Below are 14,449 nucleotides of genomic sequence, written 5' to 3'. Positions count from 1 at the left end.
CTGCCCCCAATGATTACAGTCTTACTCCTGTGTGTGTGTGTGTGTGTGTGTGTGTGTGTGTGTGTGTGTGTGTGTATAAAAATTGCTATAGTGATCATTTTTAAATTGGAGCAGCTTGGCAGAGTTAGGTATGTCCCAAAGGTGCAGCTGGCCACTCACTAGCTCCTGATATCATCATTGCCCCTGTTACCCAGCAGCCACTCCCCTCTCCTGCCCCCTCACCTGAGCACTACCAACTTGCTTTCTGTCTACCTGGATCTGCCTGTTTTGGATGCTTCCTATCAATGGCTTTGTACACCTCGTGGCCCGGAGCACTGGCCTTAAGGATGGTCCTTGTGTCATGAGTTAGAGCCTCATTCCTGCCCAGGGCTCAACTGCGGCCTGTAGTTCAGATAGAGGGTAGACCACATTTTGTTTATCCATTCACCTGCTGCTGATGAGGATTATTTCCTCCCTGACAACATGGGATGGGCCCATGGCACCCCAGTGAGCCTGGGGCTCCTGGCACGTGGTGGGCATCTGTGAAGGAGCAGTGGAGTCGCAGAGGTGGGTCCCTCCCTGCAGGCCTGGTGACTTCCACAGGAGGCCCTTCCCCACCTGGGGCCTCTGGGCCTTTGCCCCTCCTACCTGAAATCTGTGGGAGCTGAAGAGCTTCCTCAATATGCTCCTGAAGTCGCGGGCAGGCTTGGGCGCCGACCTGGGTGCAGCCTCGGCATCCCCCGCGCCACCCTCCTCGCCTGAGACTGGCACGGGCGGCGGCTCCTCCTCCTCATCCTCCTCCTCGTTCTCCCATTTCTTGTAGTTGATGTTCCAGGTGTGGTAGTCATCCCCGACCACGGTGAAATGCCTCAGGAACTTGCTCATCCTCTCGGCAGGAGTCCTGCGTGTGGCCCTGCGGGGAACGACCTGGAGGGTGGGACAAAGGCAGAGCTCAGGCAGGGCTGAGGGGAGCAGGCCCAGGTGGCCCAAGCGCTCAGAGCACCCTGAGCACAGCTACACGAGGTCTCAGTGGTTTCTGGTGCTTTTATTTTTAGAATCCAGGGGCTCAGTGTTGGTGAGGGTGAGGCAACAGGAAACCCCAGACCCCGCCAGACCTGTCCCTGCGGTCAGGCCGGCAGGAACCAGCGGAATCGGTACTATGGCCCAGTCACAAAATACCCACAGCAGCCCCAGGCCCGGAAGAGCCGCCCTGTAGTTCAGACCTCACAGGAGGTGAGCACAGGGTGTGGGGAGGAGAGGGCAACCCGTAAAACACCCAGAGTCTCACAGAGAAGTCGGGGGTATACTCGCCCTTCATGCCACAGATCCATCCTGGACAGGGACTTCATCCAGTGCTGTTTTAACTACACTGACAGTTGTTTAAAGAGGGAGAACTTCAAAGAAAAGCAGGTATTCCATCCCTTTACTTAACCCATCTTATCCTACCAGAGATCAACATTTTTACTAAGTAATATCACTCATAGGTATGAGTACAAGAATAGGTGATATGACAAGTAGAACAGGGAAAGAGAGTCCAAAGAGACCCATGTCCCTGTGGGAACTTGGAGGTAAGGTGTTAGCAATCCACACCAGTAGGAACAAATTAGAGAAGTTAGGACATCTGACTTCACCATTAGGGGGGGGAAAAATCCAGTCCCTACCTCATGCCACACACAGAATAAATTTCAGATGCCTTAACATTAACATGCATATGTTCAAACAAAACTTAAGGTATCAGGACAAATACAAGCAGGTATCTTCATGGCCTCAGGATAGGAAAAGATTGTATACATAACACACAAAATGTAAAATAGATGCAACTGCATCCAAACCAAAAGCTTTCATATGACATGCACGCGTGTACACACAAATACACATCCCTGCAAAATTAAGACTTCCACAGACCGAGGGTAAATATTTGCAATATACTTAACACTCGAAGATTTAGAATTCAGAATATAGGAAGAAATCTTATAAATCAAAAAGAAGAGGACTGGGCAGTGATATTAACAGGCAGATCAGGTAAGAGAAAATGCAAATGGCCCAGTGAGGCTCAACCTCACTAGTACTTAGGAAAATGTGAAAGGAAGCAACAGTTACGCATATTTTCACTTCTGAGATTAGCAAGAATCTTCAAAATCTCTAATATCCAGTGCTGGGGATGGTGTGAAGCAGCAGGGTCTCTTGAACCCTAAAGTTAGGAATGGACACCAGTAGCTTCATTTGGGGAAGCAATTGGCATTGTCTGGGCAAGTTAAGTTGTATCTTTAAAAATTTTTTTTCAAATATTTATTTAGTTGTAGATGAACACATAGTATCTTTATTTATTTTTATGTGGTGCTGAGGATCAAACCCAGTGCCTCACATATGTGAGGCAAGCATTTTACCACTGAGCTACAGCCCCAGCCCCTTAAGTTGTATCTTAATCATCTAGTGATTCCATCTCTTCCCAGTGTCCAAAGAGAAACTTGTCCACATGTGCTCAAGTTGGTACCATGTTCAAGAATGTTCACTACAAATATCCATTGCCATAAATCTGGGCGGTAGAAAAAATGTCTCTTCATTATTCATGTGATGGAATGCCATACAGGAGTCAAAAAGAAAGAACTGAGCATCCTCAACAGTAGATCCCTCCTTTCCTGGCTCTGGGTGCCACAATCTCCTAGTTCTCCTCGTGTCAGTCTCTCTTGCAGGATCCTTGAAAGGAAGACCTTATATTTAAGTACTGGAATTCCCAGGGCCTGGACTCTGCCCACCTCTCTTTTTGTTTTTAAGTCTCACCAGGCACCACGGCTTGAAAAACCATCTCTACCTGGATGATGCTTGAATTCCACCTCCAGTCCCATCTCCCACCTGAACTCCAGACTCACCAGCCAACGGCTGGCAGATTATCTTCCTTAGTTGCGTGACAGCTTCACAGTTAGCACATCTAAAGCAGAGTTAGTCATTCTTAACCAAACTGTCCCCATTTTAGTTTATGACATTTCATTTGTCTACTTCCTTAGGCCAAAAACGTAGAGCATCGTTCTTGACTCTTCTCCCACCCAACAGGGTTCTGCTGGCTCTGCCTTTCAACTGTGATCCAAATAGGACATCCCTGGCCCAAGCCAATTGTTCCCTGTAATCTGCTGCTTGCATTACTGCAGTGGCCTCCTGCAGCCTCCCAACCTCCCTTCTCTATAGTAACCAGAGAGAACTTTCTAAGACCTAAATGAGATCATGTCCCGCCCCTACCTAAGGCCCTCAGGTGATCCTTCACTGCACTGGGTCCCCCTTCCTGGACTTCTGCCTGGCTCACACCCTCCCTGAGGGCAGATGTGCTCAGACCTCACCTCTTCTGAGACCCGGTCACTCCCCAGTCCCACCCATCTCCATCCCCTGCTTCACTTCCCCTCCCTACACTCTCCTGTTGGATGTCGCTGTGCACTCATTATCCGCCTCCCCCACTAGACTCCAGGCTCCACAGAGAGGGACTTTTTCTTTCTTGTGCAACTGCACACCCAGTGCCAAGGACAATGCTTTGCACTTAACACCCAGAAACACTCATCTGAGGGATGGAGGAATACAGGAACGTGGGTAGACCTTTAACCCTGGCCAGTGTGGAATGAAGATGTGGAATAATATGAAATTTTCAAGTGAAAATTTGGAATTCATGGAAAATATTATGACTACATATTGCTTTTGGAATGTGTAAAAATATGAGCATAATCATGTAAGAGAATGGGAATTCCATTTCTGGCCATGCTTAAGTAATTAGTAGTAGATTATCCTTCCTGCTAGAAACAAATATAAAACTAGATAAGATAGGAAATTTAGCTGGGCACAGTGGGGCACACCTGTAATCCCAGAGACTTGGGAGGCTGAGGCAAGAGGACCAGAGTTTGAGGCCAGCTTCAGCAACTTAGTGAGGGCCTGTCTTAAAAAAACAATAAGGGATGGGGATGTGGTTCTGTGGTAAAGCACCCCTGGGTTCAATCCCAGTACCAAAAAAAAAAAAAAAAAAAATCACCATTATCTCTGAGAGTAGAGAATCAAATGATTTGAGCCCTCCCATCACCCTGACTTTATATGTAGAGATACCTTCTGGACTGTGGAAGTAAAAACTATACTTCAGGACTTAAGTCTCCCTCCTTCAGGGAGTACCAGAGGAAAGGAAGCTGGGCAGAGAAGGATTACCAAGGACTTCCGCTGAGTCCTAAACTTCACACATATGGAGTAGACTCCAGGAAGCAAGGAAAAAACCTTACTTTCAGGGGGGAGGGAACTTCTGGGGGAGTTGTGAACTTGAACAACTACCATCGATAACACAGGGCTGGATAGGGGGATGTATGAGTTCCAATACCCAAAGTAGATTTTATTGAACACCTAAGCATTTGTAGAAATTCCAGAAAAGCAGGCCATAGAAATAGGCCAAATTTAAGTCTACAGTAAGAGCTACCTTAGACTCATCCCAACAAAACTTTCAACAAGCTTTGAAAAGATTAAGCTGATCCCCAACTAATTAGTGGAACATGCACTTGACAACAGAGAATACATATTGTCCAGCACACAACAAAAAAAACTATTAGATAAAGAAGACGAAAAATGTGGTCCATAATCAGTATAAAAATCAATTAATAAAAGACTCAAATCGATATATATAATGGAACTGGCCATCAAAGACCACCATGACAAATATATTCAAAGATTTCAAGGAAAATATAAGTTTAATGAAGGAACAAAGAATCTCAATAAAGGAAACTATGAAAAAGATTCAAATGGTGACTGTGGAACTAAAAAATACATATATGAAATGAAGAATCAATAGATGGACTAACATCTGATAAGATACTACAGAAGAAAAGATCAGCAAACTTAAGCACAGGGTAATAGAAAATACTAAGTGGAAAGAAAAATGGCTAAAAGCAAAAAAAAACCCACAAAAACTCAGAGATACTATCAAGTGATCTAACATGTCGGTGTCTGTTGTAATGAAAGGAGATGGTAGGGAGATTAAGGAAGAAAAAATTTTGAATAAATCATGGCTTTAAATGTCCAGATTAGATTTAAAAAATACATACACACACACACACACACACATACACATATATAAAAACATATAGATCCATGAAGCTCAATGAACTGCAAGCAGGAAAAACATACAAAAGAATGTAGTAGAAGGAGACACCAAATTCATTATTGTGGTTCCTCAGGGAAGGGTAAAAGCTATAGCAATCAAAATGTGAGAATCAAAAAGTATTCGAACTCTACCTGGAAAATATCCTTTCGAATTATCCAGAGATTTGATTAAAATATGACAAAACATTAACATCTTCCAATTCAGGGTGAAGACCACATAAGTCTTTGCCAATATTTCATTCTTTTGTATTTTTAATATTTTTTTTCCAAAGTAAAATGAAAATCTCTCTCCAGCTTGGGTGTGCACTTAAGGATTTTTCCATGATAAGTTTCACGAGCTTAGAGAGAAGACCTGGGCTGGTCCACCCAGTTTTTCACAAATGGGGGCATTTCAGAGATGGGGAGCAGGGCTTGCTCATGGCCAGCTAATCGGCAGCATCACACTTGAGAAAGACTGAGAGGCAAGCTCTCTGGCCCCAGTCCACCATCCTGTCCTCTGATCTACGGGACCTTATACGTTTCTAAGCTCTAACTTTGGTCAAAGAATGCCATTTCCTTCACAAACCTGTGAACCCTACATTTTCTAGTTAAGTGCCCTGGGGAAGCCCCCGCACTATAAAGACAGCGAGGCTGTAGGTGAGGTGAGCAGGGGGGGGGTTGTTAAAAAACTCTGCACCCAGGAATCCAGCCTGGGCTCCAGGCTGCCTCCCTGCCCCAACCCGACGTTCTTCAGGCACCTTGGGAACTTCAGACATGAGATTTCCCCGGATGCTGATGAGCCCCCAGTGAACTCCTAGGAGCTCCTGCAGTCTCTCGCTTTCTGATTCTTTCCCCAGCCACGATCCTGGGGCTGTGTACAGCTCTCTCCTCACCTCCACAGTTTACTTCCTACTCTGCCACCACCCAGTCTGAGCTCTCACCTCCATTGCCCAGGAAGGCCACACAGCCTCGACTGATCTGATTCCTTCAGGGCACTCTCCGCCCATCAGCTCTTCACCCTTGACCTGCTTCTCCCTGTGATAGCCTTTTACTCTTGCAATGAGAGCGCAAGGCCTCATGTGAGATGCGCAGCCCCAAAGGCTTGGCCTTCCTCCTTCCCCACAGCCTGCTCTCTGTGCTCAAACCACACTGGCCACCATCTGTCCCTCCAATGCTCCATGCTGCCCCCGACTGAGCCTTACACAGGCTGTTCACTCAACCTGGCCTGCTCTCCTCCCCGCTCCGAGCTTGGCTCACTCTTACTCAGAGCTTGGCTCACTCTTACTCAGGCTTAACGCCTTGGCTGAAGTACCACTTCTTCAGAGAGGTCCTCCCTGACCTCTGAGATCTAAACAGATCCTCTCCCAGTTTGATAACCTCTCTGCATACTCTTGACTTTTCCTTGAGAGCCCTTATTATGGAAATTGTTTGGTGTGCCCTTGATGTATTTCTTCTCTCTTAGCATTTAAACTCCATGAAGATGGGATCTGTGTCACCTGAGTCTCATGTGACATCTGACTCATGGCAGAAACCTCTGCACACCTGTCAGCCAAGGATGCTGATACCCTGCCTCCCCTGCCAGGTCATAATTTCCCCCCAGAAACACACCACCCGGCAGACGAGGGCTGCCTCAGCCACTTGTCAGCATGGTGGACGCTCAGGGTACTCTACAGAAACCACAATTATTTTTATTTCACAGGAAAGTTTTTTCTTTCCGAAACCTCATGACCAGTAAAGAAGCAGCTTTTAGCAATTTGGGATGAAGATATTTGTGGCACCCAGCAGAGCAGAAAATAATTCTGGTTTTAAGTCAAGACTGTCCTGGCAGAAGCAGAAAAGTTCCAGAAAAGGGCTAAGGCAGAGCTGATCGCAGAGCTTCTGTGGGCCCCTGCAGCTTCACCACGCTGGTCCCTGGGCACCCATAGGAGGGGGTGGACCAAGACACAGGAGCCCTTCCCGGTGCCTAGCCGGGGCAGCCCCTAGCGTGCGGGCTCTGACTCCTTCTAACAAGGAACGCCCTCCTCTCCACCTTTGCCAGTGTCTGCAGAGCCTGCTCACCCACCTGCTGCTGGGATACCCCGTGCCCCCCAGATCTCTCAGGTACAGGAACTGCTAATAGAGTCCCTTTGTGCCTTAAGCTTGATGGAGCTGTTTGTCATTTGCAACCCCAAGAACCTACACCATAGAGTCACTGACATGGACACTCCCCGGCTCCCTCTCCCCTGCATGAACCCGGGCTGTCCCTGTGACATCCCCACACTCCTGTCTCCAAGGCCACCCTCCTGTACTGAAGTCCAAGACTCCAGTTCCTGCTGGCTTGACCGCAACCACCCACTTGTCCGTCTCTCCTCCTGATCTCTCTCCTGTCTCTGCCTCTCAGGCTCCTGTGCCATGTTCCTGTCCCCATGCTGGTTGCTCTGGGCTGGGGGACGCTGCCCATTTGATGGTCTTGGCATGCCCGTGTTCTCAGTGTGGTTCACATGGAAATCAAAGCCTGCTGCCTGCTGTCTGAGGTCCTTTGTTTGCCATGACCCAAATTGAACTCATTTCTCCCCTAAATCTGCACACTGTCCCTCCAATGAGGAAGGAGTCCCTCGGCTCCTTCCTCACTAGAGCCTCCTTGGTTCCACTCTCTGGAGGCCACGTGCCTCCCCTGCCTCCTCTCCAGCTCAGGTGCCCTCCCAGCAGCAGCCTCTTCCCTGGCAGGGCCAGAGGCCTCCTCCTGCGACCCAGTCAGGCTGCCCCCACTGCAAGGCCCTCTGAGGATGAAGCGTGGGTTTTTTTTTCAAGTGTGGCCTCTTGCCAGGCTGGGCCTCCTCCCGGGGCCTCCTCCCGGCCTCATCTTCCTGTCTTCTCTGCGGCTGCCACACCCCAGCTACTCCAGGCTCCTCAGATTCTAGGTGCCCCTACTCCCTCTGCTCCTGGGACCCTACCAGCCTGCTCCATAGTCCGTGCTGCCCTCTGCCTGCTCAACCTTGAGTTTTGGGCAGAGGTCCTGCCTCCCTGGAGGCCTTCCAGCGATCCTTCCCCATCTACCTGCACCCGGGCCATCGCCTCTCTGAGAGCTGGGCTGTGGTGCTGGGGGTGGGGTAGGGGGTGGGCAGGGACCCTTCTCCCTCCATCACTGGGAGGGCTCCATGGGTATTTAATCCATGGACTCTCAGCAAGTGGCCGTGACAGGAGCTGCCCCGCCAGCGTGTTGGCTAGGGCACAGGACAGGTGCTGCTCCAGGACAGCTATGGCCTGAGGGGAGAAAGCAAGAGCAAGACCCAGAAGGGGCCAGAGCAAGGTCCCCAGTGCCCTGAAGCCACCGTCTGCAGGAGGGGAAAGTCCCTATTTCAGGGCCCTCCAACGACTACAGAGAAGGTACTTTTTAAGAAATTCAGTCACCTCCCGATTCCCAGGGCCTACAGCTTTTCGGTCCCCATCTCCCGGGCTCCGGCCCAGAACTGTTCTTGGGAACCTGATTTGCCAACCGGCCACCACCTGCACCCTGGCTCTAGCAAGGGCAAGAGCGGCCAGAGCCCCTGCCACCGATGTTTATTCTATCTCATGCGCTGCTCCTGTCCCCTGGCTATTCTGTTTCAACTCTAACAATGGGTGGAAACCAACGCCACCATTAGGGTCTCGTGGATAGAGGTGAGTCAACCCAAATCACACACTGCCAGAAACCAGGAGAGCCGTGCCTGCCCTGGGCTGTGACCTCTCCACGTTCTGGGACACAGGGCCCCAGGAGTCGGGAGCCAGAGAGCACAGATCCCCCAGCTCAGAGGGTGTGGCGGGTTAAACCGTGGTCCCCCAAACTCCTGTGCCCTCAGAATGACCTTATTTGGAATGTGGGACTTTACCTGTAAAATTAAAGATCTTGATACACACGTCCTGGAGTGAGGGAGGGGCCTATCTAAATCCAGTGACCCATGTCCCTAGGAGGAGAGGCGAGGACGTGAAGATGGAGGAGACGGGGATGATGCCTCCAGGAGCCAGTGACACCCAGGACTGTCAGCCCCACTCACGCTAGAGAGAGGCCTGGGACAGATCCTCCCCCAGAGCCTACAGGAGATCCTGCCGACACCCTGATTCTGGACTTCTGGCCTCCAGAACCAAATCAGAGGGAATTCCTGTTGTGCTCGGTCCTGAGCCTGTGCCACGTGGGGACAGCAATCCTAGGACACTATCACAGAGTCTGTCTATGGACCACATGCTCTGTCCCTTCATCCTCCCAGGCCACCTCCCACCTGGACCCCAAGGAGGAATCAAGCTTCTCCAGAGGCCACCAAACCGCTGTGCAGATGCAGCGCATCTCTGCAGCTGGTACCGGCAGCAGGGGCTCCCTCTGTGCCCAGCTTGCAGGCCACCCCCCTGCTCTCACTCGACACCTCCGATGACCAGTAGAAACAGGTGGAGTGATGGGAACAGCCTCTCCATCTATGGGAGAGAAAACAGGCGCAGAGAGGAGAGAAGCTGGCCTCAAGTCCCACTGTGTCACACACCGGCAGCCGGCGATGAGACAGGGCAGTGGGCACTCCTGGAGCCCCTATGGGGCACGTTGACAGGTAGGCCCTTTGTAGAAGGACCACCAGACCTTTCCTCCCTCCTCCTCCCCCTCCCCCTCCTCATCTTCCTCCTTGTCTTCCTTATCTTCCTCCTTCTGCTCCTCCTCCTCTTCCTTCTTCTCTTCTTCTAGGACACACGGTCTTGCAATCTGGCCCAGTCTGGCTCCAAACTCCTGGGCTCAAGTGATCCTCCTGCCTCAGCCTCCCAAGCACCAGGGAATATGATCAATTGGAAGAAAACAGAAAATTTCCCTTTTGCTCTGCCAGGTATGGGAGTGCAGGAGGGACCTGGGCTCAGACAGGTTTCTACCAAAACTCACCCTAACAACAGACACAGGTTCATATGGACACTCTCCACAGCCCCCTAAGTCAGCCCCAAACTGGAAACAACCCAAAACTCTGTTGCTAAATACACCATGGTAGACCCGTGCTGCAGAGCAGCGTGTGCAGCCATGCAGAAGGTGGCAAGTGACAGAGCCATGCTGAAAGTCCCCAATCTGTGCTCGAAGGGAGCACTGACAAAAATCAACCTCCCAAACCACATGGTTTCTCCCGGGAGGGGAAGAAAATGGGGCTGGCATGCAGGGTGAAGAGGAACTTTCCATATTTTTTCCTGTTAGTTTTAACCATAAGAATTGTCATTTGGAGAGGAAGATCCAGCCTTTAAAGAATCAAATGGTGAGCTGGACGAGGTGGGTCACACCTGTAACCCCAGCAACTCAGGAGGCTGGGTCACAAGTTCAAGGCCAGCTCAGCAACTTAGCAAGGCCATAAGTAACTTAGTGAGACCTGTCTCAAAATAAAAAATAAAAAGGGCTGAGGATGAAGCTCAGTGGTTTAAAAAAAGAAAGAAAAAAATTAAGTGGTAAATGAGTATTCAGTGGGGGCAGGGAGAGAATGAATTCCTGAATAAGGAAAACCAAAATAACTGAAGATATAATTCAAGAAAACTTTCTGGAAATAAATGAGGACTTTTTGTTAATGCCATTTTTGTAAGTTAAAACTGGTATAAATTAAGAATTTCATAAAGTTCAACCTAATATATGTTTATATATAGGCATGTTCATTGATTTAGTTTCTTATGCTGAGAACTTGTTTGTGTAGAGTTGTTTAAAACAAAAAATGATAAGTAAATGATAAATCCAGCATATAAACTCTAGTCTACTGGCTTTATTTCAAGACACTCTGCTGAGGGAAAATGTGCAGAAAAGGATTTAGAAAAGAAAAAAAAAAGCAATAAGAATGACAGTCACTGTAAGAGGAGGAATCAAGGTCCTGAGCTGTGGTCTTCTGTCCTTAGCAGATGGGGACACTGAGGTCCTGCAACGTGGCCACCCAGGCCATGGGACTTGTCCCTGGTTCTGCTGCCTCCTGGTCCACTCCCAGGCAGTCCAGGGAACTGCCCGGCAGAGCCTGTCACTGTGGCCATGATCTGCATATCAGCAATAGTTGACTCTTGGTCTGCCCTGCCTCTGCCACCTCTGTCGCAGGGCCTTTGCACATGCAGGTTCCGCTGTCTGGAATATGTAACCTGCTTTGCCTTGTCATCTTGCTTCCTTCCCTCTTTCAGGTCCCTCTCAAGCATCCCAGCTCATGGGACTGGCCCAGGGCTCCCCAACTGCAGGTTCACATCCACCTATTTGTGTGACTGAGTCTGTCACCCCCATCCCTGACTGATCACTGCCAGGCCAGGTGGGCTCCTGCCTCAGGGACACACACGGGATGGAGGGATGAAACCCTGGGCAGATCTTTCACGCGGGGAGGCAGAGCGACTTCGAGGGCAGTTCACCTGCCCCCTGGGAGGCTCTGTTCTGAGGAATGCCTATTTTTAAGATCAGGGAAGTCTTTAAATAAGCGTAGAAGGTTTTCCTTTTCTGGGGCGGGGAGGAAGTGTGTCCGAGGTTCATAAAACAACGCCCGTGAGGTGGGAGGGGGCCCTACTGGGGGCACATCTGGTGGCCCAGGTCCCCAGCCTGTGCTTCCTTCCCGAGCCAACAGGCCTGGCTGCAAATCTGGCACAAGGATTGTAAGGCCGCGGGGAGACCATAGCTACAGGAGTGGATGGCACAGGTCATTGGAACCCTCTCCAGAGCACCTGCGGTGGTAGGAGCTCTGTGCAGAGTGCTTTATAGCACAGGGCAGGAACCCTGTGGGGGGAGGAGGTCCCAAATCGTCTCCGTTTATAGATGAGCAAACTGGGAACAGAGAGGTAAGCAACTTGCCCCAGGTCACACAGCCAATGAGAAGCAGAGCTAGGACACCAACCCAGGCTGCCCAGCATATGCCTTCCTCTTGGGTGACCCTTGTGAACACTGCCAGCTCCCAGCTGGTGAAGTCCCATGCTGGGAGGGGAGCTTGGGACAGTACTCTTCAGTAAGACATCAGACTTCATATCCTTCCTCCTGGCACGCACTGACTCACACAGTCTGCGGCCAACTCTGCAGTTACTGCGTGTGGGACACCCAGACTTCCCACTTTATCCTGTTCTATACCCTAAGACAGCCCACTAAATGGATTTCAAGACCAGCAATGAGTTTGACGGTCACTAGTCTGAGGGGAGAGGCCCTGCCTATTTCCCTGGAGGAGGGAGAAGATGACAGTGAGAGAAGTAAGAGGGTCCCAAGGTCCAACGTCTGGAGCAACAGCCATAAGGGCATACGTTGTGCTGCTGGCTTCATAAACACAGAGGAAAAACATTTTGCAGAAATTAAGAGTTGTGCTAGGCTCTGTGGTGCAGGCCTGGAATCCCAGCAACTCAGGAGGCTGAGGCAGGAGGATTGAAAGTTTGAGGCCAGCCTCAGCAACTTAGCAAGACCCTGTCTAAAAATAAAAAAATACATTAAGGGGGTGCTGGGGATGTAGCTCAGTAGTATATTGCCCCAGGGTTCAACCTCCAGTACGTAAATAAATACGTAAGAGTTGTCATCAGCATGGCTTAGTCCCCAGGGACAATGTCTTAGAGTTGCTTCAGCCATGGAAATGACAGAGGCAGCAGTTCAGGGTCCCCCGTTTCCTTCTCCACATTCCACAGAGGGGACCCTGCCCTGCCCAACCAGTGGCTCTTGGCCTTAGATGCACGTTAGAATCACCTAGAAACTTTAAAAAGCCCTGATGAACCTCCAGATTCAGAGGTTCTGCTTTACTTGGCCTGGTGTGGTGATTGCTAATGTGCAGCCAAGGCAGACAACCTGCACCGGAAAGATCCCACAGCTGCACCCTCAGCCTGCACCCAGAATGAGCTAAAGGGCTACAAGGGCGTCTCAGCAGCCGGGTGGCACACTCCTGGAATCCCAGTGACTCGGAGGCTAAGGGAGGAGGATCACAGGTTTGAGGTTAGCCTCAGCTCTGCCTCTCACTGTCTGTGTGATGTGGGTCAAGTCACTTGGCCTCTCTGTTCTCAGTTTGCTCCTCTGTAAGTAGGGACAACTTGGTGGACTGTCTCAAAAAATGCAAAGGGTTGGGGACAGAGCTCGGGGACAGAGCACCCTAATTCCCAGGTTCCCCAGATGGGGTGGGCGGATGCCACTGCCTGCATTGCACTGAGGAGTCAGGCTGGCCGATGGGCCCCTTGTACTCACCATGGAGCCTGCGATGTCCACGCCCTGCGTGCTGCAGCCAGCCGCCCCCGCCCCCAGTGCCGATGAATCCTCCACCACAATTCTGCAAGCTATTGTCCCACTTTACAGAAGAGGAAAACTGGGGCTCAGAGAGGCAGGGAGAGGCAGAGAGGGACCCCACAAGAGGACAGTGTCCATGGCCACTGCAAATCAGATCTGCCTGGGGCTGGAAACCCCACTGCTTTCTCCCACAAAATGGCTGTTTTCTTCTTAAAGACCAGGAGAACCAGTCAACGAAACAGCTCTAGGAGCAAAGCCACGAAGGCCCGGTTCTCAGAACACGAGGCGCCTGACCAGCTGGACCACGAACACAAGCCTGATCTTTGGCCAGGAAGAGGCAGGTTTGTCCCAGGTGGTCCTGACCCCTCTTCCCAGCTCCTGGATGTGCTGTCCAGGACCAGCTTTGGTGTGGTGACCCCCAGGAGCTCCCCAAGGTGTGTCCCCTGTTGGTTCAGCCTCCCGTTGCCCTGCAGGGGCCGTGCCCTGGTGACGGCCTGTGACAAGGCGCCCCCACCCCTGCACCTGCCCAGCTTCAGTCAGACGCCCGCCTCCTCGGGACCCCTGCCCGGCTTTACCTGGCGAACAGACTTTGCCCTACTCCACTCCGTCTAGTGAGGCTGGGGCAAAAGCACGGCCACAAAAGGGAACAGCAACAATCCAGACCTCTGTCACCTCCCCACCTCCTCCACCACCTCCTCTCAGATTTGCATCTTTGACAATTATAATCAAGGACCGGAGACCAGGGACAGGCCTTTTCGATGGCCAAGAAACTTGCTGAGGAGTCAGAGGGTCTTACTGAATCCTGACGGCTTCTCATTTTTAGCACCTTTATCAGCAACGCCAAGACCATGTTTTCTCACAGCTCTGGGATCGGGATGTGCCTTTGCCTGTTTTGCATTTTCCCCTCGGTGCTGGGGGTCAAAGCCAGGCCTCGGCACTCCCCCGTGGCCTGCCGGGGACCCCCTGTCCTTCACAGCACGTGCAATAACGGCGCAGGTACAGTCAGCGGCATCTGACGCGCTAAGGACACAGCGCCACAAGTGACTTTTTCCTTTTGATGGATTGTTTCCTTTCCCTTAATGGGATGGACACACTTGAACGCCAACATCCTCACCAATCTTGATACACACTGTCACCTCTGCTCAGCACAGCTGCGGGGGCTAAGCCAGTCCCTAGCACAGGTGCCCCAGCTGCCTGTACCTT

The 14,449-nt window shown here is 50.8% G+C and overlaps 1 protein-coding gene and 1 long non-coding RNA gene across 2 annotated transcripts in view; one reads left to right on the top strand and one right to left on the bottom strand.

The window, feature by feature from the left end:
* The window catches only part of Hvcn1 (hydrogen voltage gated channel 1), a 30,129-nt gene that overhangs the window by 10,367 nt on the left and 5,313 nt on the right, over positions 1-14,449 (bottom strand). Inside the window, exon 4 of the mRNA XM_005329618.5 lies at positions 628-906. Coding sequence (XP_005329675.1) covers positions 628-906 — 279 coding nt within the window. The remainder of the gene's footprint in view (positions 1-627; positions 907-14,449) is intronic.
* LOC144375239 (uncharacterized) lies at positions 902-10,783 on the top strand. The gene is made up of 2 exons (XR_013434818.1): positions 902-9,629; positions 9,761-10,783. It is a non-coding gene; the product is annotated as an uncharacterized LOC144375239 (long non-coding RNA).

This window comes from Ictidomys tridecemlineatus, chromosome 2, assembly GCF_052094955.1.
Source record: "Ictidomys tridecemlineatus isolate mIctTri1 chromosome 2, mIctTri1.hap1, whole genome shotgun sequence".
Taxonomy (NCBI): domain Eukaryota; kingdom Metazoa; phylum Chordata; class Mammalia; order Rodentia; family Sciuridae; genus Ictidomys; species Ictidomys tridecemlineatus.
Note: the sequence above shows the minus strand (reverse complement) of the source record. Positions and strands in the feature narration are given on the sequence as shown.